This window comes from Ranitomeya variabilis, chromosome 4 (assembly GCF_051348905.1).
Source record: "Ranitomeya variabilis isolate aRanVar5 chromosome 4, aRanVar5.hap1, whole genome shotgun sequence".
Taxonomy (NCBI): Eukaryota; Metazoa; Chordata; class Amphibia; order Anura; family Dendrobatidae; genus Ranitomeya; species Ranitomeya variabilis.
Genome location: NC_135235.1, coordinates 571,717,735 through 571,744,849, shown reverse-complemented (window position 1 = coordinate 571,744,849; position 27,115 = coordinate 571,717,735). Strand labels below are relative to the sequence as shown.

The window sequence follows — 27,115 nt, the reverse complement described above, 5'->3', positions numbered from 1 at the left end:
AGCTCAGACAAGGCAACCTGGAGAAGAACACCAAGGAGGAGGAGAACACTCAGGAGGAGGACAACACCAGGGAGCGGCAAACATAGTTATTAGGCCCCAACCACCAATTTTTTTAAAAAAAGCACTTAATGAGAGCCAGAAGGTTGAAGCTCAGATTTATTCAGTTGAGGACAACACCAGGGAGCGGCAAACAGAGGTATTAGGCCCCAACCAACAATTTTTTTTAAAATAGCACTTAATGAGAGCCAGTAGGTTGAAGCTCAGATTTATTCAGTTGAGGACAACACCAGGGAGCGGCAAACAGAGGTATTAAGCCCCAACCACCAATTTTTTTTAAAAAATGCACTTAATGAGAGCCAGAAGGTTGAAGCTCAGATTTAGACAGTGGAGGAAAATTTGAAATAGGGACTGCAGACAGACTTAGTAGGCTGTCCCCTGTGGACCATGCATCCACCACATTAACCCATTGCGTCGTAATGGACACGTAACCTTTCGTGGCCATGCCTACAGGTCCATGCGTCTGTTGTCAGGTGCACCTTTGTACTCACAGATTGCCAGAGTGCATGGACAATGGAGGTGGTGCTGGTGGAGGGCTGGGATGGCTTTTCTTGCAAAAGAAGTGTCGACTGGGTAGCTCGTAGCGTGGGACAGCGTAGTCCATCATGGCTTTTTTAATATTACATAAAATAAAGAAATAGGCTCTATGCACTTTAAAATAGGTTCCAGGGGTACACGGGCAGCATTGGTGTGGTCAGCGGAGGAGGAGGATTGCAAGGAGGGACCGCAGACAGGCGTAGTACGCCTACAATTTCAAAAAGTGGCTCTATGCACTTTAAAAATAGTTTCCAGGGGTACACAGGCAGCATTGTGGTCAGTGGAGGAGGAGGATTGCAAGGAGGGACCGCAGACAGGCGTACTAGGCCTAAAATAACTAAAAATAGGCTCAAGGCAGTTTTAAATCGGTTACATGGATACACAGGCAGCATTGTGGTCAGCGGAGGAGGAGGATTGCAAGGAGGGACCGCAGACAGGCGTACTAGGCCTAAAATAACTAAAAATAGGCTCAAGGCAGTTTTAAATCGGTTACATGGACACACAGGCAGCATTGTGGTCAGCGGAGGAGGAGGATTGCAAGGAGGGACCGCAGACAGGCGTACTAGGCCTAAAGTAACTAAAAATAGGCTCAAGGCAGTTTTAAATCGGTTACATGGATACACAGGCAGCATTGTGGTCAGCGGAGGAGGAGGATTGCAAGGAGGGACCGCAGACAGGCGTACTAGGCCTAAAATAACTAAAAATAGGCTCAAGGCAGTTTTAAATCGGTTACATGGATACACAGGCAGCATTGTGGTCAGCGGAGGAGGAGGATTGCAAGGAGGGACCGCAGACAGGCGTACTAGGCCTAAAATAACTAAAAATAGGCTCAAGGCAGTTTTAAATCGGTTACATGGATACACAGGCAGCATTGTGGTCAGCGGAGGAGGAGGATTGCAAAGAGGGACCGCAGACAGGCGTACTAGGCCTAAAATAACTAAAAATAGGCTCAAGGCAGTTTTAAATCGGTTACATGGATACACAGGCAGCATTGTGGTCAGCGGAGGAGGAGGATTGCAAGGAGGGACCGCAGACAGGCTTACTAGGCCTAAAATAAATAAAAATAGGCTCAAGGCACTTAGAGTTATCTCGCAGGGGTACACAGGCAGCATTGGTGTGGTCAGCGGAGGACGATTGCAAGGAGTGTCTGACACAGTTAGTACTCACAAAAAATAAATAGATGTTAATGTCTCGCCAAAAAAAAAAAAAAAAAAAAAAGTGTGGCATACTTAGGTACAGGGGTGGGCTCATCTGCTGATTTTCTGACATAGTAATTTGGCAGTAAGTATTTACTGGTGTCAATATAGGACACTGACCCAGACTACTTTAACTAGCATCATAGATGTCAACAAATTGGTATTGTCAGTGCCAGGCATTGAATGATGTCAGCGCATAGACTAAATATTGGTGGAGCTGTGAGAGATAAGTTTGCACATGGTACAGCACAGTTTGAGCTGGGGGGGGGTGAACTCTCTTGTGGCCGGCGGTACCGTCCCAGGGCCCCTCATGTTACAACGGTGTGTCTGACGTTGGGTGCGCGCCACCACCGCCAGAGACACTTTATTGTACTATGAGGGACCCAGTGGCAGTGCCGTCGACCAAAAGCGGGCACACCCACCTCTTCAGACAAACAGCACTGTAACGGGTGCTTGCGCCAAGTGGCGAGACCACGGCCCCGTGGGGGGAGTTTTCCCATTGAGGGAGGTGTAAACATGTCGTATGCTGGACAAACAGCTGCTGCAAATTAAGAGATTGGAACACTCAGTAAGACCAGTCCACAAGCAAGACCTTTTTATAGGAAAGCTAGGTGTCAGCCGGGAAAGGTGGGGCAAAATAATTTGAAATCCAGGAGTGGTTCATTTTAATGAAGGTTAGATCATCCACATTTTGGGTAGCCAGACGAGTCCTTTTTTCGGTTAATATTGAACCAGCAGCACTGAATACTCTTTCTGATAGCACACTAGCTGCTGGGCAAGCAAGCTCCTGCAATGCATATTCTGCCAATTCAGGCCAGGTGTCTAATTTGGATGCCCAGTAATCAAATGGGAATGACGGTTGAGGGAGAACATCGATAAGGGATGAATAATAGTTAGTAACCATACTGGACAAATGTTGTCTCCTGTCACTTTGAATAGATGCTGCAGTACCTGTCCTGTCTGCGGTCATTGCGAAATCGCTCCACAACCTGGTCAGAAAACCCCTCTGTCCAACGCCACTTCTGATTTGTGCACCTCTAGCACCTCTGCCCTGTAGCCCCCTGCAGCTCGTGTGAGAACCATCACCGGCGCTGTGTGCTGGGAATGCCTGAATCAAACGGTCTACAAGAGTAGCTTGTTTGGTTGCTAATATTTGTTCGAGGTTCTCATGTGGCATAATATTTTGCAATTTGCCTTTATAGCGAGGGTCAAGGATGCAGGCCAACCAGTAATCGTCATCGCTCATCATTTTAATAATGCGTGGGTCCCTTTTGAGGATACGTAAGGCATGATCCGCCATGTGGGCCAAAGTTCCAGTTGTCAAATCTGCGGTTGCGTTGGTTTGAAAAACAGAACCCGGCCTTGCAACGCCACTAATTTCGGTTGGCCCAGGAGAAGCTTCCTCATTAAAAAAGTACTCATCCCCATCATCCTCCTCCTCGTCCTCCTCCTCCTCTTCGCCCGCTACCGCGTCCTCTACACGGCCCTGACCAGACAATGGCTGACTGTCATCAAGGCTTTCCTCTTCCTCGGCTGCAGACGCCTGCTCCTTTATGTGCGTCAAACTTTGCATCAGCAGAAGCATTAGGGGGATGCTCATGCTTATTATGGCGTTGTCTGCACTAACCAGCCATGTGCATTCCTCAAAACACTGAAGGACTTGACACAGGTCTTGTAGCTTCGACCACTGCACACCTGACAACTCCATGTCTGCCATCCAACTGCCTGCCCGTGTATGTGTATCCTCCCACAAAAACATAACAGCACGCCTCTGTTCGCACAGTCTCTGAAGCATGTGCAGTGTGGAGTTCCACCTTGTTGCAACGTCGATGATTAGGCGATGCTGGGGAAGGTTCAAAGACCGCTGATAGTTCTGCATACGGCTGGAGTGTACGGGCAAACGGCGGATATGCGAGCAAAGTCTGCGCACTTTGAGGAGCAGGTCGGGTAACCCCGGATAACTTTTCAGGAAGCACTGCACCACCAGGTTTAAGGTGTGAGCAAGGCAAGGAATGTGTTTCAGTTGGGAAAGGGCTATGGCAGCCATGAAATTCCTTCCGTTATCACTCACTACCTTGCCTGCCTCAAGATGTACAGTGCCCAGCCATGACTGAGTTTCTTTCTGCAAGAACTCGGACAGAACTTCCGCGGTGTGTCTGTTGTCGCCCAAACACTTCATTGCCAATACAGCCTGCTGTCGCTTGCCACTAGCTGTCCCACAATGGCACACCTGGTGTGCAACAGTGGCAGCTGCGGATGGAGTGGATGTGCGACTGCGGTCTGTGGACGAGCTCTCGCTTCTGCAGGAGGAGGAGGAAGAGGAGGAGGGGGGGCGAACGCCTACAGCCAACTCTTTCCTTGACCGTGGGCTAGGCAGAACTGTCCCAATATTGCTGTCCCCTGTGGACCCTGCATCCACCACATTCACCCAGTGTGCCGTGATGGACACGTAACGTCCCTGGCCATGCCTACTGGTCCATGCATCTGTTGTCAGGTGCACCTTTGTAGTCACAGACTGCCTGAGTGCATGGACGATGCGGTCTTTAACATGTTGTTGAAGGGCTGATATGGCTTTTCTAGAAAAGAAGTGTCGACTGGGTAGCTTGTAGCGTGGTACAGCGTAGTCCATCAGCGCTTTGAAAGCTTCGCTTTCAACTAACCGGTAGGGCATCATCTCTAATGAGATTTGTCTAGCAATGTGGGCGTTCAAACCCTGTGTACGCGGATGCAAGGATGAGTACTTCCTTTTCCTAACAAGAGTCTCATGTAGGGTGAGCTGGACTGGAGAGCTTGAGATCGTGGAACTAGCGGTGGTGCCGGTGGACATGGGTGACTGAGAGAGGGTTGGAGATGGTATTCTTGCCGGTGCCCTACATGCAGTGTTTCCTACTGCGAACCTGGTGATTCCCTGACTGCTTTGGCCTGGCGACGAAAGCTGCACAGATACTGCAGGTGGTGCTGGAAATGGTGGGTTTACAGTGAGGGAAGGGATGTAGCGTTGCTGACTAGCTTCATTGGCAGAGGGTGCTGCAACCTTTAGGGATGTTTGGTAGTTAGTCCAGGCTTGCAAATGCATGGTGGATAAATGTCTATGCATGCAACTTGTATTTAGACTTTTAAGATTCTGACCTCTGCTTAAGGTAGTTGAACATTTTTGACAGATGACTTTGCGCTGATCATTTGGATGTTGTTTAAAAAAATGCCAGACTGCACTCTTTCTACTATCGGATACCTTTTCAGGCATTGCAGACTGAGCTTCTTTAACCGGATGGCCACGCTGTCCTCCAACTGGTTTTGGTTTTGCCAAGCGTTTTTGGCCAGATACGGGCCCGGCAGATGGAACCTGTTGTGATGTTGATGCCTGCTGTGGCTCCTCCTCCTCCACTTCAGAACTACTGCCGCCTGCACCCTGTTCCCCCAATGGCTGCCAATCGGGGTCAACAACTGGGTCATCTATGACCTCCTCTTCTATGTCGTGTGCAACTTCGTCTGTGTCACCGTGTAAGCCGGTGGTATAGCGTTCGTGACGGGGCACCATAGTCTCCGCTGGGTTTGATTCTGCCTCAGTAGAGCATCCACTGACGATGCACTGCTCTGACATTTGGCACTTTCCGAGGAGGAGGCGAAAGAGCTAGAGGCAGAGTCAGTAATGAAAGCCAATACTTGTTCCTCCTGCTCCGGCTTCAAAAGTGGTTTTCCTACTCCCAGAAAAGAGAGCGTTCGAGGCCTTGTGTAGCCAGACAACGAGCCTGGCTCAACAACTCGACACTTAGGTGCTGTACTGCTTTTACCACGACCACCTGATGCTCCACCACCACTACCATCATTACCAGCTGTCAATGACCGCCCACGGCCACGACCTCTTCCACTAGACTTCCTCATTGTTTCCAAAACGTAACCAAAGTAACGGTATTTGTTACTGTAAAACAACTTATAAGGTGAACTCAAACTTCTGTAGGATTTATATATACCTTTATAGGTGCCTGACACTGAAAGGAAAATCAGGCCCAATGTTACACACTAGGTTTTCTGTGCCCCAATAATTTGAGACAGTTGGCACACACAGGACCGGCACTCAAGCAGAAATGCCAATCTTAATCTCCCACTATTTTTTTTTTACAGGGAGAATTTACCAAAAAAAAAAAATGGCCCAGTATTACACACTGGTTTTCGGTGGCACACAAGGAGAGACAGATGCCACACACAGCACTGGCACAGAGGCAGACTTGCCAATCTTTATCTCCCACTATTTATTTTTATTTTTTTCAGGGAGAATTAAAAAAAAAAAACCCCAAAAAAACAACCAATATTACACACTAGGTTTTCTGTGGCACACAATGAGAGACAGATGCCACACACAGGACTGGCACAGAGGAAGACTTGCCAATCTTTATCTCCCACTATTAATTTTTTTTTTTTACAGGGAGAATTTACCCCCCCCAAAAAATGGCCCAGTATTACACACTGGTTTTCGGTGGCACACAAGGAGAGACAGATGCCGCACACAGGACTGGCACAGAGGCAGACTTGCCAATCTTTATCTCCCACTATTCATTTTTTTTTTACAGGGAGAATTTACAAAAAAAAAAAAAAATGGCCCAGTATTACACACTGGTTTTCGGTGGCACACAAGGAGAGACAGATGCCACACACAGGACTGGCACAGAGGCAGACTTGCCAATCTTTATCTCCCACTATTAATTTTTTTTTTACAGGGAGAATTTACCAAAAAAAAAAAAAATGGCCCAGTATTACACACTGGTTTTTGGTGGCACACAAGGAGAGACAGATGCCACACACAGGACTGGCACAGAGGCAGACTTGCCAATCTTTATCTCCCACTATTAATTTTTTTTTTACAGGGAGAATTTACCCCCCCAAAAAAATGGCCCAGTATTACACACTGGTTTTCGGTGGCACACAATGAGAGACAGATGCCACACACAGGACTGGCACAGAGGCAGACTTGCCAATCTTTATCTCCCACTATTAATTTTTTTTTTAACAGGGAGAATTTACCCCCCCCCCCAAAAAAAAATGGCCCAGTATTACACACTGGTTTTCGGTGGCACACAAGGAGAGACAGATGCCACACACAGCACTGGCACAGAGGCAGACTTGCCAATCTTTATCTCCCACCATTTATTTTTATTTTTTTTCAGGGAGAATTAAAAAAAAACAAAACAAAAAAAAAAACAAAACAATATTACACACTAGGTTTTCTGTGGCACACAATGAGAGACAGATGCCACACACAGCACTGGCACAGAGGCAGACTTGCCAATCTTTATCTCCCTGCAGTAATCTCAGAAAAGTATGGCAGGCAGCTATAAAAAGGACTGCTGCACACAAAAGTGTGGACAAACAAAATAGCTGTGCAGAAAGGAAGGAACAACAGGATTTGTGCTTTGAAAAAAGCAGTTGGTTTGCACAGCGGCGTACACACACAGCAACGCAGCTATCAGGGAGCCTTCTAGGGCAGCCCAATGAGCTACAGCGCTGAGGAAAAAAAAATGTAGCTTCCACTGTCCCTGCAAATAAAAGGTGGTATTGGACAGTGGAAATCGCTACAGCACAAGCAGTTTGTGGCTTTATGTACCCTGCCTAACGCTCTCCCTGCTTCTGACGAAGCGGCAGCAACCTCTCCCTACGCTCAGATCAGCAGCAGTAAGATGGCGGTCGGCGGGAACGCCCCATTATAGCCCCTGTGACGCGGCAGAAAGCAAGCCAATCACTGCAATGCCCTTCTGTAAGATGGTGGGGACTGAGATCTATGTCATCACGCTGCCCACACTCTGCGTCCACCTTCATTGGCTGAGAAATGGCACTTTTAGCATCATTGAAACGCGACTTTGGTGCGAAAGTCGCGTACCGCATGGCCGACTCCACACAGGGATTGGGTCGGGTTTCATGAGACGCCGACTTTGCTAAAAGTCGGCGACTTATGAAAATGAACGATCCGTTTCGCTCAACCCTAGTTGGAACAATAAACCAAGTTCAAGAGCAGCGTCACAAAACCAGGGGAAACTACTTGATACGGCACCACAGAGAGAAGTATCTCTTTTTTTCAAGACTCCACCACATGACCCATAACATCATGCCTCACACAAGAAGATCATCAAGTGGTGGTACATCATGGAAAAATAAGTTTGTAAATTTTTGGATGGATTAAGATTGGCTATTACAAGTACATCAACACTAAACCCTGCAAGAGTAATGGAGTATGGTCAGTGGAAGGCTGGCAGCTCCTAAAAGGGCTTCCACAGCCAAACCAGGCTTTGTGCAAGTCACATGTCTAGCAAGTCCAAGCTGAAACCCAGGCCTTCATCCTTTTAATCTTCTAAAGAGATGTTGACTTACAAAGGCCCCCTGGGTTGCATCCATGGAATGGCTGCTGGCTGATATAGCGAGATGGCAAAGAATTGTCAGAATGCAGAGTCAGAACTAGGAAGTTTGAAATAGGGAGGTTCCAACAGATAGTTAATTACACTTGTAACAAAAAGCCATGAGACCTCTGGAAAATTAATGCACGATGTGCCATTATTGAGGAGAGACTGCCATGTGCTGGCAAGCTGATATCAAGCGGAACCAAAGTGTGCTGGAAGATTTGCAGGTGGTATGACCTTGTGTGCTGGACCAGATCAGGTGACCCTCAGTAAGGACTTCCCTGATAAAAAAGCCCTATGCTCCAAACCACAAGGAAATTCAGCGCCAGGGAAGAGAGTGTGGCAGACATGCTCCAGAGACACTGCTGAGACCACGTGGCATGCCTCAGCAGAGAGTCTGTTCTACACAGTTGCCAGTCACCACCTGGCAAGGTCCGGATCCCCCAGAAGATATCCTCGAGTATGGCTTACACTGGTCAGAGCTGGAATCTGCGCCCTGCACTGGTCAAACCTCCAAAGCCCTACTACATCTTGTCAAACTACTGAAGAAAAGAATATTTCCTATGGAATAGTATAATATACAACATGTACATCAAAAAGCTTTTCGTAATCTATATATCGCAGCATGGCGTAGGGGTTAGAATTGTGGTAGCCAGTGGCGTAACTAGAGTCTGATGGGCCCTCGGTGCAAAATTTGGACCTGCCACCCCCCACCCTCTGCATGTTGGTCAGATGTTTGGGCCCTGTAGTGTTCTAAATTGTAAAGAAAGGCATATGTGTTTACCCAACCTTCATTATGCTGTAATGTCCCCCATCCTGGGCCTCTTCCAGGTATATATGACCCCCCATTCTGGGTCCCTTGCAGGTATATATGTCCCCATCCTGGGCCCTTTCTGGTTATATATGTCAGTCCATTCTGAGCCCCTACCAGGTATATATGTCCCCCATCCTGGGCCCCTTCCAGGTATATGTCTCCCATCCTGGACCCTTTCTGGTATATATGTCCTCCATCATGGGACCCTTTCAGGTATATATGTCCCCCAACATGGGACCCTTTCAGGTATATATGTCCCCCATCATGGGTCCCTTCCAGATATATATGTCCCCATCCTGGGCCCTTTCCAGATATATATGTCAGTCCATTCAGGGCCCCTACTAGGTATAAATGTCCCTCATCCTGGGCCTATCCAGGTAATTGTCCTCCATCCTGGGACTCTTCCAGGTATATATGTCCCCCATTCTGGGTCCCTTACAGGTATATATGTCCCCCATCCTGGAACCCTTGCAGGTATATATGTCCCCTATCCTGGGTCCCTTCCAAGTATATATGTCCCCATCCTGGGCCCTTTCCGGTTATATATGTCAGTCCATTCTGAGCCCCTACCAGGTATATTTGTCCCCCATCCTGGGCCCCTTCCAGGTATATGTCTGCCATCTTGGACCCTTTCTGGTGTATATGTCCTCCATCATGGGACCCTTTCAGGTATATATGTCCCCCATCATGGGACCCTTTCAGATATATATGTCCCCCATCATGGGTCCCTTCCAGATATATATGTCCCCATCCTGGGCCCTTTCCAGGTATATATGTCAGTCCATTCAGGGCCCCTACCAGGTATAAATGTCCCTCATCCTGGGCCCATCCAGGTATATATGTCCTCCATCCTGGGACTCTTCCAGGTATATATGTCCCCCATTCTGGGTCCCTTCCAGGTATATATGTCCCCCATCCTGGAACCCTTGCAGGTATATATGTCCCCCATCCTGGGTCCCTTCCAAGTATATATGTCCCCATCCTGGGCCCTTTCCGGTTATATATGTCAGTCCATTCAGGGCCCCTACCAGGTATAAATGTCCCTCATCCTGGGCCCATCCAGGTATATATGTCCTCCATCCTGGGACTCTTCCAGGTATATATGTCCCCCATTCTGGGTCCCTTCCAGGTATATATGTCCCCCATCCTGGAACCCTTGCAGGTATATATGTCCCCCATCCTGGGTCCCTTCCAAGTATATATGTCCCCATCCTGGGCCCTTTCCGGTTATATATGTCAGTCTATTCTGAGCCCCTACCAGGTATATACGTCCCCCATCCTGGGCCCCTTCCAGGTATATACAGTATGTCTCCCATCCTGGACCCTTCCAGATATATATGTCCCCATCCTGGGCCCTTTCCAGGTATATATGTCAGTCCATTCAGGGCCCCTACCAGGTATAAATGTCCCTCATCCTGGGCCCATCCAGGTATATATGTCCTCCATCCTGGGACTCTTCCAGGTATATATGTCCCCCATTCTGGGTCCCTTCCAGGTATATATGTCCCCCATCCTGGAACCCTTGCAGGTATATATGTCCCCCATCCTGGGTCCCTTCCAAGTATATATGTCCCCATCCTGGGCCCTTTCCGGTTATATATGTCAGTCTATTCTGAGCCCCTACCAGGTATATACGTCCCCCATCCTGGGCCCCTTCCAGGTATATACAGTATGTCTCCCATCCTGGACCCTTTCAGGTATATATGTCCCCCATCATGGGACCCTTACAGGTATATATGTCCCCCATCATGGGTCCCTTCCAGATATATATGTCCCCATCCTGGGCCCTTTCCAGGTATATATGTCAGTCCATTCAGGGCCCCTACCAGGTATATATGTCCCTCATCCTGGGCTCATCCAGGTATATATGTCCTCCATCCTGGGACTCTTCCAGGTATATATGTCCCCCATTCTGGGTCCCTTACAGGTATATATGTCCCCATCCTGGGTTCCTTCCAGGTATTTATGTCAGTCCATCCTGCGCCCCTTCCAGGCATATAAGTCCCCCATCCTGTGCTCCTTCCGGGTATATACAGTATGTCCCTCATCCTGGGCCCCTTTCTGACATATATCAACCCGTTCTGCCTCTGCATAAAAAACCCCAAACATTCTACTCACCTTCCTCCGCTACGTGGACTTCTGCAACACGTGCAGAGGCCGACAGCAGATATTAGAGTGCCTGCTATGGTGACACATGACATCACTGCCATGCGTCACCAATGCTTGGCATGCTGGCATCAGCTGCCGGCCACTTAGTGGCTGGCGGCGTGTATTGTAGCTCAGGGAGATGGAGGGTCCCTGCTCTGCAATACACTTCAGCTGACTGTAAAGGTCCACGGATGCACATCCAGCTGAAGTAGGCATTGACAGTCTCCCTCCCGCAGGGGCCCGGTCATGGCACCAAACTCTGTGACCTTGATCGTTACTCTCCTGTGTACAGGTACTAAAAGAAGGCTTACGTGTAACTGCAGCGCCCCAGAGTCCTGGTCGTTGTGTAGCGCCCCCACTGCCGCAGGGCCGAGGGGTACCCGGTACCGGGCCTCTGAGTCTCTGTTCTGGGGTTGTCACGGTGGCTAGACCCGGTCCGTGACCCTGCTGAGGGGCGTACAATGATAGGTGTGCGTGATGGTGATGATGTTGTGGTGGTGCGGTGCAGGTTGCAGTAAATAACGAGGACACCAGGTTGCAGTCCCTTTACCTCTTTACTGAAGGCTTCAGGATCCTCAATCCAGAATACGGTTAACCGGGCTGCGCAAGCCTGGTCGGTCCGATGGCACATCCAGAGCTCCCTTTGCAGGTGGAAATCTGTGCCTACCTTCTAGCGCTTGTGTGTTGTAGTCCTTCCCTGCTAAGCACCACGGGATAGTCCTCACAACTGTTGTGTCTGTTTCTTGTGTTCCCTCACAACTAGATTCTGATGTTCTTCTTCATCCCCCAGATGATATGGCTAGGACGCACCCGTATGACGAGTAGGCTCGGAGCTCTTCCTGGACCCTAGTGTCGCCCTTCTCCTAGTGTGCCCCCCATGTCTTCATAGGTGATTGGTGAGAGACAGCCCGCCTATAGCTGACTGTCCTGCCGTAGGTTTGAAGTATTGCTTGGAGCCTGATACTTCCTCGGCGTTCCGGCCACCGGCTACGCGCCTCAGTAGGATGTTGCCTCGATCTTACAGCACGACTCCCACTGGTATTTCTCCTTGTTGCGTTGATCTCGTTTCTCACTCAGCACAATATACCTCGCTTCTTGTCCTTTCTTAGGGTACCGCCGCGATCAGGTGCAGGCGCGGTCCCGTAACGTTCTCTCTGTTTGCTAGGCCTCTGTCAGGATCCCACCCCTGACAGGGACCCCTCTGAATCTTCCCCTACAACACCCTCTGCCACAAGGTGTTGCCTGGTTCCAACCCAGTCAGCTTTCTGATCTAACTTCCTGCCTAACCCCCAGTTTTACCAGATTGTGAGGAGTGGCCTAATACATAGAACCCTTAGCTCCCCCTGGAGGCCAGACTGTGAAGTGTATTGGTGTCTGTGATACCTGGTCAGAAGAACTCCTTCAGTGCCATGAGACGTACCATAGCCCCCCTTAGCGGCGGAGCATCAGTACTGCAACGACCAGGACTCTGGGGCGCTGCACTTGCAGTACTGTCGCTCCGCCACTAAGGGGAGTGATGGTACGTCTGATTGCACTAAAGGAGTTCACCTGACCAGGTATCACAGTCACACATTACACTTCACACTCCGGCCACCAGGGGGAGCAAAGGGTCCTATGTATTAGGCCACTCCTCACACTTTGGTAAAACTGGGGGTTGGATAGGAAGTTAGAGAGAAGCTGACTGGGTTTTGCCCAGGTAACATCTAGTGAGAGAAGAGCGTTGCTTGGGAAGATCCAGGGGGGGTCCCTGTCAGGGGTGGGATCCTGACAGAGGCCTAGCGAAAGGACAGATCGTTACGGAGCCGCGCCTGCACTTGATTGCAGCGGCATCTAAAGAAAGGACACGAAGCGAAGTATATTGTGGAGAAGTGAGAAACGAGATCACAGCACAACGGCGAAAGAACCAGTAGGAGTCGTGCCCCGAGATCGGCAACATCCTACTGAGGCGCGTAGCCGGTGGCCGGAACGCCGAGGAAGTATTGGGCTCCAAGCATTACTTCAAACCAACGGCAGGGCAGTTAATTTTAGGTTGGCTGTCTCACCTAATTCACCTAATGAAGACAACGGAGGCAATTGTGGGAGAGGGGCGTCTCTAGGGTCCCTATAAAATAACTCCAGGCCTACCCCGTCATACGGGTGCGTCCTATCCATATCACCTGGGGGACGGAGGGAAAGAACAGAAACATACACGACAGTTGTGAGGACTATCCCGTGGTGCTCAGCAGGGAAGTACTACAACACCCAGGCGCTAGTAGGAAGGCTACTGATTTCCACCTGCAAAGGGAACTCTGGATGTGCCTTCGGACCGGCCGGTCTCAGCCAGCCCTGTTAGCAGTGCTCTGGATTGTGGATGCCGAAGCCTTCAGTAAAGAGGTAAAGAGACTGCAACCCTGTGTCCTCGTTATTTACTGCGACCTACACCACCACCTACACCTTTTATTGGGCGCCCCTTAGCAGGACCACGGACCGGGTCGGGCCACCGTGACATCCTCAGAACCAAGAGACCCGGATCCGAGTACCCCGCTGTCCTGCGTCTGGGGGCCGCTCCATAACACACATGTAAGTGACCCGTGTAGATTATTGTGGTTGCCTGCTAACCAACCCTAACAAATCTGACAATGGATGACCCAAAATAGGCCCCACTGCTGTAGCGCTGACTTTTACTAAATAAATATACTGTACTTGGATCTAAATCCATCTCACATCAGATAGGAGTTTGTTGAAGTAGCAGCATATGGTGCTTGAGCATTTCGCCAGAACAACTTGTCTTGCTAGTCATCATGTGGGAAGCTGCAGGAGACGTCAGTGATGTGTCTGAAGTTGGAGATCTTGCGGTTTGAGCCTGACTGTCTGGGATTCTGTCTGCTGCTTCTCTCCTTCTCAGCATCTCACACTAATCTCCCTGAAACCTCCCTGTCAGCTTGAGAGGGGAGGGGGCAACCAATCTGCACTTGGTTTTTACCCAACATATTGCTGAAAAGGGGTTAACAGAAGCTTTGCATCTCACAGCCATTACTCTGGGCCAGATGAATCTGTGATTGCCTGCTGCAATGTTATCTTTACAGCACAGGTAATTATGAAGAAGTAAGCTCTTCACCACTGGTAAATATTCAGGAACAGAAATACTGAAAAAACAAGTGGCTCAGTGATTAACAGCGGTTGGCTGAGGTCCTGGGTTCAACTTCGGCCCAAGGAAATTTCTATTTCCAGTCTTTATGTTTTCTGTCTGTTTTACCACACTTCAAATGCATCACTTTTTGGGCTCTTGTAAATTTGAGTCTATTGTGTTGTGGAAGTTCAAGATAAGGGGACAAGAATGTGAGCCCCATTAGGGACAGAGATAGATGTGAATGTTAATCTTAAAAGCAATAATGTTGTAATAGATACAAGATGATTTATTTTACTCACTTACATAGCACCATCATATTCCACAGTACAGACATCATCGCTGTCTCCATTGGGGCTCACAATCTAAATTTACTACCAGTATGTCTTTAAAGTGTGGGAGGAAATCAGAGTATTTGAAGAAAACCCACATGAAGAGAACATGCAAACTCCTAGCAGATCTGTTCCTTGGTGTGATTTGATCCCAGGACCCCAGCGCTGCAAAGCTCCAGGGCCAACTGTGCACTGAGTCACCATCCTTACTTTACATATCATCAACAACTTTAAAAAAATGGCAGAGTACAAGGCAGGCACAGACAGAAGAGGGCCTCTGTGCAAGAACAGTATATCAGATCTTTGCAGCTTCTCGTGGTATGGGTCCTTACCTTTTGGGCCCTTGTGCGGCTAAACAGTTTGCACCAAAGAATGTCTGCCCTTGACCCAGGGGAATCAAAATCTGACCATTTAATGTCATATTGTACCATTCAAAGGGTTGACACTTCCAATCTCCCATAGAGAAAAAACAGGGAAGACAGCTGTCCTTGCTGAAGACATGACAGGCTAGAAGCTCTATGTAATGATGACATTAGGACCTAATCATGGACCATGGAAAATGCACTTGTGTTCAGTATATCGAGAATGCTGAATATTTCCTTGTTCGGTGTCGGCACTGGCACATGTCGACTAGATGTGCGCGGCCTCGCTCAATGCAAGTGTATCGAGTAAGACCGGACATGTCTAGTCGGAATGTAGCTGGAAGTATGCAAATGGGGTGAGACCGACCTAAAATAGGAGGGTACAGTGCTCTGATGGCCGTCCTGCCTGTGATGAATGTCATGTTGCATGCCTCTGTATATATCTCGAGGCACACGGGGGACGGAATGTTCTCACCCGATGGTGGTATGTTATCTGCAAACACAGCACAGTTACCATTTACTAATCTATATGTTACACAATGCATTATATTTCCTATTTCTTGCTATGGTTATTGCACGTAGGTAGTAAATAAACTTTTTCATCATCCGAGGAAACGACCCATAAAACATCAGTCAAAAAAACTAATCCAATCTTCCTGAGCAAGTAGAGTCTCAGGGCAGAGGCTGGGTGCACATAGCTATAACACATGTCCAATTTATACCGCTTGACAGCTACACAAACCCTTAAATGTTTTTCCAAATGAGCAAATTTTCTGCTTAAAAAAACTGCTAAAAAATGACAACACCAGATGCCTTTAACACAACATTTGGTGAACAGGCGAAACAACTTCCTTCTGTAAATAAATCGCACAACCCGCGTAGTATCAAATCCCAGATCTAGAAAATCGCTCATCAGCAAAGTGAGCTGACAGGACGATTAAACACGGGGGCAGATGCGAGAGGCGTCTTTAAAACATTAAATGCAGTAATAAAATGAAAGAGAGATGTGCAAGCACATCCTGTTGTTCCAGGCAGCCGGAGGAGAGCGACTTATCTGCACGCCATCCAATCAACTCCAAGCTAAGCAGGAAATTAAATGCACAGACACCCAACGGGAGTTAATACAAAAAAAAAAATTGGATTTGTAGCAGTTATCTGTAGCCAGCACTGAGCCGGCTACCGAGTGTTGGAGATGTGCAATTAGTGAACCCAATGCTGGACAGCGACCATGGTGTCATTATTGTACTGGCGGTTACTACACCTGAATCAATGACAGCAGCTTTTATCTGACTTCATTAGAAGGTGAAGGTCCTTGTTGTTAGATTGAGGTAGATATATATTATTCCTGCATAGTAATTGTAGTCACAGTACCCCCATCCCTAGTGATCACATAAATAGATAACCTGCTGAAGACAATAAATATATTCTCTTAAAGAAGACATTTCACCAATTTTTTCAGATTGAACTGGAAACACAATAAAATATTGGCTGCAGAGCGGAATAATATTTTTTTCTTTCAATTCTGCCTCTCCATTGTGGAGATATTAGCAATCAAAGTATTTTGTACCTAATGAGTTAACTTTTAGTTAATTCTGAGTGGGTGTTATCAGACAGTTTTTACTGGGGGTGTGTACTTTTTCTCCCTGTATGAGGCTGACCAATCATAAGCAGGCAGCAACACTCAAAGGAAAGAAGAACACGCCCCCAAAATAGCTTAGAGCAGGCTTCTCATTGTGCGAGATGAATGATACAGTTCTGATTTGGTCTAACTTCCAGCATGAGTCAGTATGGGGGATGGGGCAGTGCTGCTAAGTTTATCTGAGTATGTCAGTAATCACACTTATGTCTCTTGTGCTCAATCAACTTGTAATTGCTCTGCAGTGAGATGATGTCAGGGCTGTCTTTACATCTAACACAGGAGTAGTCTGTTCTGAGCTACTCCTGTGTGAGATATAATGAGAACCTACTCTGATCTCACACAGGGTGATTACAAGTTGAGCACAACTGACATAAGTGTGTTACTGACATGTCTGTGAACTGGCAGTGTGGGCCATACACCTGGAGGAATTGAGAGCAGCAGCAGCTCTTGCTTCTTCTGGATGTATGTGATTTGTCTGAAGGTGGGGAGAGTGAACCTAGCTCTGATTGGTCACAGGGAGAGCTAGTGCCGATACATCTGGAATGGCAGCGGAGGTGAGAATAAGTGTTAGGCCGGGTCACACTTGCAACTGCAATGTGAGAAAGTCGCGCAAGTCTCTCGCCTCAACACCCGCCACTGCCGCCGAGACTCGGGACCGGAGCGTTCAGCTGCATAGAAATACATTCAGCTGCACACTCCAGTCCTGAGTGCCAGCGACAGTGCCGGGTACTGAGGCGAGAGGCTCTTGCAAGTTTCTCGCATTGCAGTTGCAAGTGTGACCCCGGCCTTATTGGTTTACAAGGATTGAGAAGGGGTTGTCACAGTTGTGGACAATCAATTTTTATGAAAATTTTCAACTTTTCGCCATCTTCAAGATCTCCACTTGCTGTTTTATGAGCAGAAAATCCTGCCCTTATCTTGTTGAGCTGGCGCATGTACTGGACTCATACCTGTGTCAGCTTATCATGATCAGAATTAGTTTAAGCTTCAGTGAGTTGGGTCCACGTGGCGGCTGCAACGTGTAGCAAAAAGCCACAGCTACCAAGGGGCGAAGGACAAGTTTGTAGGCAAAACTAAGGTATTACCAGTAAATTGCGTGGTTATTGGCCACTGAATATGAATGTGGTACACAGGGCCCAACCCTGTCCAATCCATCTCAGAAAGAAGTCAGATCGTATTCAAAAACTTGGCAAAAATAAAAACATCAGAGACACTTATTGTATCCACATAACGTGAGCTTGCCTGACTTTACGAGCAAAAGAAATGAAAAGGTTAATGACCTCATCCTGCCATTTCTGCATACGGCATTCTGCTCACGGGTGAATGACAGGTAGGCACATCAAACAACACGCTGCCCACACAACCCCTGGCTGCATACCCCAGGACTAAGTTAAATCTCCAGATAGCAAATTAATGAGGGAAATCTAAAATATTAATATATTCTAATTGAATGTTCGCCAGCAAATTATCTAGGCATACTACAGCGAGTCTCCGAGAACTGCCCTGCTGCATTAATACATAGCCGAGGAAGTGGGGGGGGAAGGGATCTGCCGGAGGGAGCGGCCGCAGCAGAGATGGCAGAGAAATTGTCCCTGACACTAGAATAAAATAATCCCTATAAGTATGATCAAGATGAAGAGAGGGGAGTGAAAAGGAAATAGTCCATCTTAGCAATAAAAGTTTTCACGATGCCTCTTTACTGATTTAATTGCATATTATTAGACAGCCGGGACGTTAAATGACTGATTTCTTCCAGTCCTGCAGGCACTGGCAGGGGCACTATATATATTCCCCCAGGGCAGGATTTGGTATCAATACAATATGTATAATTACTGGGAAGGCCTCGCTGCAGCAGAGAAAGGAATCAGAAATTATGCTGTGACTGCAATTTGCACTACGGAGAAATGTCAGCGATGGGCTCGCAAGCGCGAGAGAGTGAGGGAATTGTATTCTAAGGGGGTCTGATGATGTTACAGTGCGGCGGATACAGACCTGATCTCAAGGGTTAACTCTTCTGCGTCTCTGTGATTGCAACCTGCAGTTGACGGCTTCTAAACATGCGGTGTTATAAGACAAGCTGCTAATATAATTCACACCTAGGTATGTAAATTCCTCTGCAGGTTCTCAGCACTGGGGATATGTGACGATGCGGGAAGGTGCAGGACCTCCGTCTGAAAAAATCAATTACATGTTCAATTTTGATCTGAGAATCGAATAAAAATCAGCAACGCAAGTCTATGGGTCCATGGAAAACATCGGAGAAGGATGGCATCCGAGTGCGATCCAATTTTCTCAGACTGAACGGAGAAGGTGGATAAACTTTTTTTTTCTCTCCACTTGAAAAAAAAATGGATCCCACTCCGATCAAACTCTGATTAGCATAATATGACCATTTTTCTCGGATGGAAAAAAAAAGCTGTCTTGCGACCTTACTCTTATACGGGGTTTCCAGGTAAAAAATATACAGAAATCCGTGTTTCCAGTGATCAGAGCTGTAAGTGAAGAAACGGGGGGGGGGGGGGGACGCGGGAAGTGTTAGAAAGGGGGATCTGTAAGGTATGAGGGTAAGGTAGAGGCCTGGAGGGTTCAATATATTATTTGTGTGCTGCACTTTTGTGAAATCCTCATACCTGGAGCACTATTTAGGGGAATCAGATTTGCTGCAAAAATTTCCACTTCTGCCTCGTTCTTGCGGATAAAATAACCATAGTGAGATGAAAGGAACAGAAATTGCAGAAATCGTCAGCATATGAATTGACCATTTTAGGAGGGTGGCATCAGGGATTAGCTGGTCACTCCAGTGGCTATTTTACCATTGAGGGCTCTTGCACACAACCGTAAAATTCACCCGAGTGCTGTCCGTAGTTTTGTCTTATTACTTGTCCCCATGTTATTCTATGGGGCTGTGCACATATCTGATTTCTTTGCTCGGAATGAGTCAGTCCAAGTAAAATTTTGCAGCATGCACGATTTGCCTCCGGGAATTGATGGCATTCGCCTATTCGACTCTATGGGTCCATGGAAAAAATCGTATTCGATTTTCACGGAGATGGAGAAACTCTGATCAAACTATGATTAGAGTGTGATTAGTATAATTTAACCAATTTTCTCGGATGAGAGAAAAACGATCGTATGAATCTACAAAGAGAAATATCAATCTAACCACTCAACTTCTTCCAGGAACCTTGTGTTTCCTTATCAATATCTTGCGTTAAGCTTCTGATAAGGCTGCGGTGAGATATGGCCGTTTTTAGTGGTCAGCCCCTTTATATTGTACACCGCTTGTGCCTTCAGATCTCATATTTTAGCTGTACTTCCATTTAACACCCAGCTGTCAGCTGCTGGCCGTGTCAGATCCTCCTTCCTCCCGTCCTTGTGTCAGTTTCTAGAATCTAGGTTTAAGATTAGATGTTGGGGAATAGACAGATTTCCTTGTCTTCCTTCCCTTTCCAGACCATTAAAGAGCAGCCCATGAACTGATTAGATCTCAGCTCACACAGAGCTCTTCTTCCTGACCTGACCGCGGGAAGCCGCATATGGGTCAAAGACCTGACGGGGTTGGTGACAAATAAGCCAGGGCCAAGAAAACATCAGAGTTAAGACGCTGCAGGTGGTGCCCATAGCTGGCTGCTTAATACGTTCTTTTAGCCATAGGGGCTCCAGTCACTAACAGGTAGGCAGTGGCGGTGGGGTGAGGTGGAGCGCTGCAGCAGCTCAGCTCGTTGACTCTGTCATGGTCTTATTGTTGATGCCAGGAAATACGGGTCGGTAATGACAGAAAATCAGTTCTCCAGCGCGGTCTGTTCTGGATTATTAAAGTGTTTATTGCACGTAATGAACAGAGTCACCTGCGCAATGTCTAGGGTGTGATTCTGACAAATCTTTTCCACTTATCGCCCCTTCGCTGATCGAGCATGAAAACTACAAACTGTTTCCTTGTGTTCTTCTATGTTACCTTCAGGACCGTCTCCTCCGAACCGTGCAAACATTGCCCCGAGCTGGTTCAATGAGGTGACATTGGAGGAGCGAGTCCTGCTCTGTTTCCCCTGTACTTCGGGGCCCTAATAAATAAAGACATAATGGCGTAGATGATCTAGACATAGAGCGAGACACGATCTTGCTCCTTAATTCTATTCATGACATCGCAGCCTATAATTGTCACTGCTACGGGCACTGGTAGACATCACTTGGAATTTATCCTGCCAGTTGGTTTTTATTGTGGCAGGTATAGAACTCAAGGGGAAGACATACCTTTGGTGCACCCTAGGGCCCAAGAGGTGAGGGGGGAAACCTCCAAAGCAGGTGGTATTGTGCATTATTATGAGCTACTGGACTCCAAAGGGCCCATGTATTGCTCTTGCACAGAGGACTCTTCTGTCTGTGTCCGCAAACACCTGGCAGAACTGCTCATAACAGAGAAGACAAGGAACTATCAGAATATGATATAATTTATTGTACACGTCAACGCTCTGATTGGGACTAGGGCTGAGCAAAAAGATTTACAAGACCCTGGTAGGAGCAGGTTTGCAGGACTTGGGTCCCACTGGAAAAAAGGATCGAGCGACTAAATCTCAACCAACTGATCCTTATATTTCCTGACATAATTGGCTGGGTTAATGTCAGGAGTCCGCAATACTTCATTAGATGGTTAGTCAAAATCGTCGGTATTACACGTCTTTTATCAAATGTATTTGGGACGATTATTTCGCATTGGATTTCATAAAAAATGGCAACATTTGCTTTTTGGAGCCTTTGTGTTGCACTGGTTGCAGAATGAATTTCTGAGAATCTTATCAGTGAGCTCATTCAGATGATTTCTAACTCTTCTATCTGTCTTTTTCTGATCGGCTCTCAGCTGATTTATGACCACAGACCACATCAACGTTGAATGTACCGGGGGGGGGGGGGAAAGGCTGTAAAATAGAAACAGTGCAATTTTGTTTTTATGAAACCCAATTCCAAAAATAATTTTTAGTCTCAAATAAATGAATTTAGAGCTAGAACTGCCAGCAAGGGATATTTCTTTGCCAAATAAATGTAGTCTAAAGTTATGTTCACCCTCCTGTCAATGGCTCTTTTGAAGCTTACATCTGAAACCCTGAAAAGAGGATTTGGGTGTATGTGTTGACGGGGCCATTGACTGTAATGATGCAGAAGGAGTCAATGTGTGCTCGGTTGAACATCATTTTCAGCCGTATGTGCGGCGCCCCAAGGTCATGGTCGTCACAGTGGTATTGCTTTCCTCTCGGGGAGAGTGATGCTACGTTTGGAGGCAAAGAAGGATAACTGCATCCAGGTATCACAAACATGCAACACATTTCACACTCCAGACCACCAGGGGGAGCTTCTGCTCCTATTTATTAGGTCACTCCCCATATATATATATAACTGGTAGTCTGTAGGGAAAGTAGTGAGTTCCAGATAGGAGTTCTGGTAGAAAGTTCCAGACCAGAGTCTGAGGAGGATGGAAGGTTAAAGGAGCTGTGCATGCCCTCAGAGCTGCAGCTCCCAGAATGAGACACACAGAAGGCAGAACTGTATTGCAGCGAGCGTGAAGGAAGTCGTAGCGCAGGAGAGTATACCAGAAGGGGACCAGCCTTACACAGGCTGCCTCCTTCTGAGGCGCAGAATCCCGGTGGCCAGAACACCGAGGGAGTAAGGACCTTTATGCTTTGTTCCAGAGACCGGCAGGACAGCTAATTGCAAGTTACCTGTCCGCCCTACACCCAGGAGGTACGGTGGCAACCCTCAGAGGCTGGGGCGTGCTAGAGTCCCTATAAACAGCCTCAAGCCACCAGTCATACAGGTTTGTCCTATCCGACTACAGGGGACAGAGAGAAAGACACTACATCTGTGAGACTCTTATGTGAAGCCATAGGCAGTAAGGAACTACACCACTGCAGCACAAGGGAAGGCTACTGATTTGCACCTGGACAAGGGGACTCTGGACTTGCCTCCAAACCGGCCGGACTCTGCCTGCCCTGTGATCTGGTGCCCTGGACTGTGGATGCTGAAGTCTTCAGTAAAGGTAAAGAGACTGCAACCTTGTGTCCTCGCTCTTTTCTGCGCCTCTCACCATCCACACACCAGGAGCCCTGGGGATATACTTCACCTGTGGAAAGGTATACCATCTAGCTGCCATAACATCACACCAGTGGACCCCTTAAAGCAGCGTCGGTCACCCTGACCGAATACCACAGGTGCAGTCACAAACACAAACTTTATCCCTTCAAAGACCTTTCCCTTTTACACGGACGTCCCAGGGCCACGGACCGGGTCAGCCACAGTGACATCCCCCTGTGAACTGCAGGACCCGGTACCGAGTACCCCACGGCCCCATGGGGGCGATCCATATGCGCCTATTCGGGGTGGGCTTCACGATGCAATCGACCACATTTTGGTGTCTGCCTCAAATAGGCATATACGGCCAAAATAGTTATCCCACAGAACACCCTATAACTCTACCTGCATCATTATACTCAATGGCCCCGTTATCGAAACTGTCCGAATTCTGTTTTCGAGGGCACCAAATATAAGCCCGATGTAGCCACTGGCATGAGCAGTGTCAAACTGGGGAGCCAAGGGCCCACCAGTAACATTGACTTTGGGGGGCCCACTTTTCACCTGCACACAAATATTACGCTACCCTCATTCACAAATTTACCTATATCTCTATATAATAATAAACTGGGTAGTTTGGTTAATGAATGATGATATGCTGTTTTTTTTCTGTAGAGTGAATCAAATGAATTATTCCAAGTATTGCCCATACAGTGGGGTTGAGGTCCCACCGGGGGGATTCCCCTGTTACCCTATGGGCCAGTCCAAGCCTGGGCATGAGAATAAAATATCATGTGAACTTGGCCTTAAGGTTTTATAGGAAGCAACAAATCTTGCATATTGTGTTGCTATATTCCTTTTCAGCCACTAGAGGGTGCAGCAGTACACTTTCCCTAGGCACAGCATCTGTCTATTGCAGAGAGAAGAGCAGAAAAGCAACTTTCAGTGGCCGTGGTTAATTTATCATACATTAATTTGGAAAATCTTACTCCAACCCAAACCCACACTGGATCAAGGCTGTTATACAAAACCCCAGAATTGATGACTAGGACTCAAAGTACAATCCTCAACATTTTCCTTGCAGCACCAAGAATGAAAAGTCGTGGAATTATGGAAATCACAGGATGGATAGAGATGTTAATGATCTGCAAATGATACAAAAATGGAAAGAAAATTTTCAAAACATATTGATTTACTTACAGCCTTGTCTGTTATTGATGAGGCTATTAATGGTTGTCTGAGGAATGTTCTGCCAAGCTGAATGCACTTGGGCAAGTTATCCAGATCATCTGCTGGCAGCTACCTGTGCAATTGCCGATCAATGACATCCCTGATGTGCGTGATGGGAGACAAGTTTGGAGACACTGCAGGCCATGGTAGGACATTAAGGCCTCTTAGGGTTCTCACAACTGGTTACATCCTGTTGAGAAACAGGTCCTGGGACTCTTTGGAGAAATGGCCGTACCACTGGTTCCACTACCAGATCAATGAAGCCCCAAGCTGGTGGTGTACCTGTAATGAAGACTAGAGAGGTCCAGCTACCTCGGTACATGCCACACCATAATTCAGGCAGTAGAACCAGTATGATGCTCCTACGTGTAGGCTTGCTCATGGCATTGTCCATGTGGTCTCCAGGTATGAACCGGAGGCTGGATTGGAGGTCTGTCCTCATCAGCAATGAGTCACACATTTCTCATGGACGCAATTATAGCCGGAGATTGGTCTGGAGACCATAGGGCAACGCCATGAAGAGATTTTATCACAAATAGTGATGAGCGAGTATACTCATTGCTTGGGTTTTCCCGGGTATGCTTGAGTGTCCTCTGAGTATTTTGGCATGCTCGGAGACTTAATTTTTGTCAACGCAGCTGCATGATTTGAAGTTGCATTAATTTGGTGGTGTAACCAGAAGTACAGCCATTTCTCCAAACTGTCCCAGGTCGCATGTTGCTCTGTGCTCCTGTGAGCAGCTTCCTTGGCATAAATATGAATTCATTGTCTGCAGGGACTCCCTTCGAGCACATCTGGGACATCATTGGTCTGCAATTACAATATGCAGCTGCCAGGAGCGGATCTTGATGATTTCTTTGCCGAAGTGCATTCAGCGTGGCAGAACATTCCTCAGACAACCATTAATGACCTCATTGATAGCAGCCAAGGCTGTAAGTGCGAGGATTTCTTCATTTTATGCTATAATGAGTAAATCAAGACATTTTGAAAATTTTATTTTTTCATGATTTCTGTGATCATAACATGTCTATCGATTCTGTGATTTCCATCATTTCATGACTTTTTATTCTTGGTATTGCAATTTCACAATTTCAATTTTAAAGAGTGCATATTAAAAATGTAATAACACTTTTCATTATAAGATAAGTAAAGGGGATGTCCAGGACTTAGATATTGATGAGCTATCTATATCAAGCATAAGTCATCAGTATCTGAACCTAGCCATACATATACAATATCTGACCGCAAAAGGGGAGAGCAGAGGAAGTCGCTGCCAAGCGATTAGGACACCGCCTTATCTCCTTAATTAAAATTCTAACTTTTATCTTATCTTTCCAGGGGAGACCCCCAATACACTCCAACACAAAATACACTGTTGGTTGATCCTCAGTGGGTTCCATTGAATTTAACCTAATGAGTGCAGGAATTCTAAGTTCTAGACAGTAAGAGACTATACAAACTTTAACCCTTTAGGTTTTCATGCACTCTGGTGCATTTGTTTCCTTCTACTGTCAGATAAAGTTAGATAAAAATTTGTGTGATGTAACTTTTATAAGTTTGATCATTATGAAAAGGTTTGGAAACCATGTGGATCTGCTTGTAAAAGTTTAGGCAGAATTATATTTGCTATCGTCTGTCTTTCGAGACATTTCCTTGATGGTGATCTGTGTTAATTTGGCCATTTATATTGGTGATCATGGGTCCTGTTACAGGGGGATGTGGAGGGGTATATTCCTACTTCTGGCTTGTGTTCTGCTGCATTGAGACATGTAATGATCCGGCATTTGCTGGAAGTTTGGTGACACTTACTCGCACCAGCTGTTCAGGAAACGGCCCCCTCGAATTCTCTGGTACATTGACTGGAGGAATCACCCAGTCTCTCTTCTGTCTTCTCAGACCATTAGCATCACGATGTTGTCGCCATGGTAACAGAGTACCACTCTGGGTCGGAGGATGCTCGGATGGACGGTCCCGTTTGCCTCGCTGCTGATGGGACTGTGGATATCACGTAGATTTGGGGAGAGAGGAAAGGGGAAAAGAAATGTAGAGAATTAGAACTGAATAAAGAACTAAATATAAAAACATAAAAGAGTCAAACACAAAATAATTACACAAAGGAAGTAATAAGCAGAATTAGAATGGCCACCAATGAGATTCCCATGACAGCCCTTTTTTGCAAGACAGGCAGGCCCCTGGCAATACAGTATGTAGGTCTTAAGCTGGCCACACACATTAGATGGCTGTCGGAAGAGCAATGCTTGGCGGATCATTCGACTAACGGCCATTTCGACCAACTTTCCCATACACAGGACTGCTCGTCGGCTGAGCGCTCATGTGTTCCCTATGAGAGAGCCGCCAACAGACACGCCGTCCGGCGGCTTATCTCATCTGTCGGTCGGAGCCCTGAAACCCATTAGATCACTGGCCGAACATGTCGATATTGGCGGGTTCAGCCGACATGGAAGGCACAGATGTAAGGCTCCTCCACCAGATGATCTCTGCTCCAGCTAAATAATAGAAGTCCCAAATGAGGGATCCAACACAATTACTCCAATCTCTGACTGGAGTAGCATTTCTGGGAAGTTGCATGCCATTGATAATATTCATTAAGTGGCAGGTTTAATGAATCGTGGCCAAAGTGTTAAAAATATATATTTTCTTATCTTTTTTGATTTGCAAATTTGTGCTACAGTAAAGTATAAGAATAGGTTCCCTATTTTGTATTCCTACAAAAACATAACTACATTTTTTTTTATTGAAAGCGTTAAACATTTTATAAAAATACAAACCCTTGTACAAAAAAAGATTCACCACCGCATATAGAACTTATTTTTTTTTATGTGCACTGCTATAGTAGTAACAGGCCACCATATAGCAGAAAAAAGGGTTGTGAAATACATAGAAAGAGCAATAAGGCAAATGATAAATCTGTAGCAAGCCCACACGTTCTTCCCACTACTCCAGAATACATAGAATATTTAATAAACCCCAAAAGGGACAACGAGGACAGGAATACTGCCTTACATCTTCTTCAACCTGAGTGGGAAGTCAACAAGTACCATTAATATATCACTTTTCCCTGCCCATCAGCTACAGCAAACACAGAAGAAGCCTAATTAACTGTCTGGGAGTCATACCGGATGTATCAATCCATAACACCCACAATTGAATTTAGCAATATGTACATATATTTTTAACATAATATATCCCACAAGAATTGATAAAAGATAATTTATTTACGGTAATAT

General features: G+C 46.8%; 1 protein-coding gene across 2 annotated transcripts in view; it reads right to left on the bottom strand.

The window, feature by feature from the left end:
* CDH4 (cadherin 4) overlaps positions 1-27,115 on the bottom strand; it is a 1,009,876-nt gene that overhangs the window by 164,458 nt on the left and 818,303 nt on the right. For both annotated transcript variants that reach the window (XM_077252850.1, XM_077252851.1), the window contains one exon: positions 25,677-25,862. In XM_077252850.1, coding sequence (XP_077108965.1) covers positions 25,677-25,862 — 186 coding nt within the window. The remainder of the gene's footprint in view (positions 1-25,676; positions 25,863-27,115) is intronic.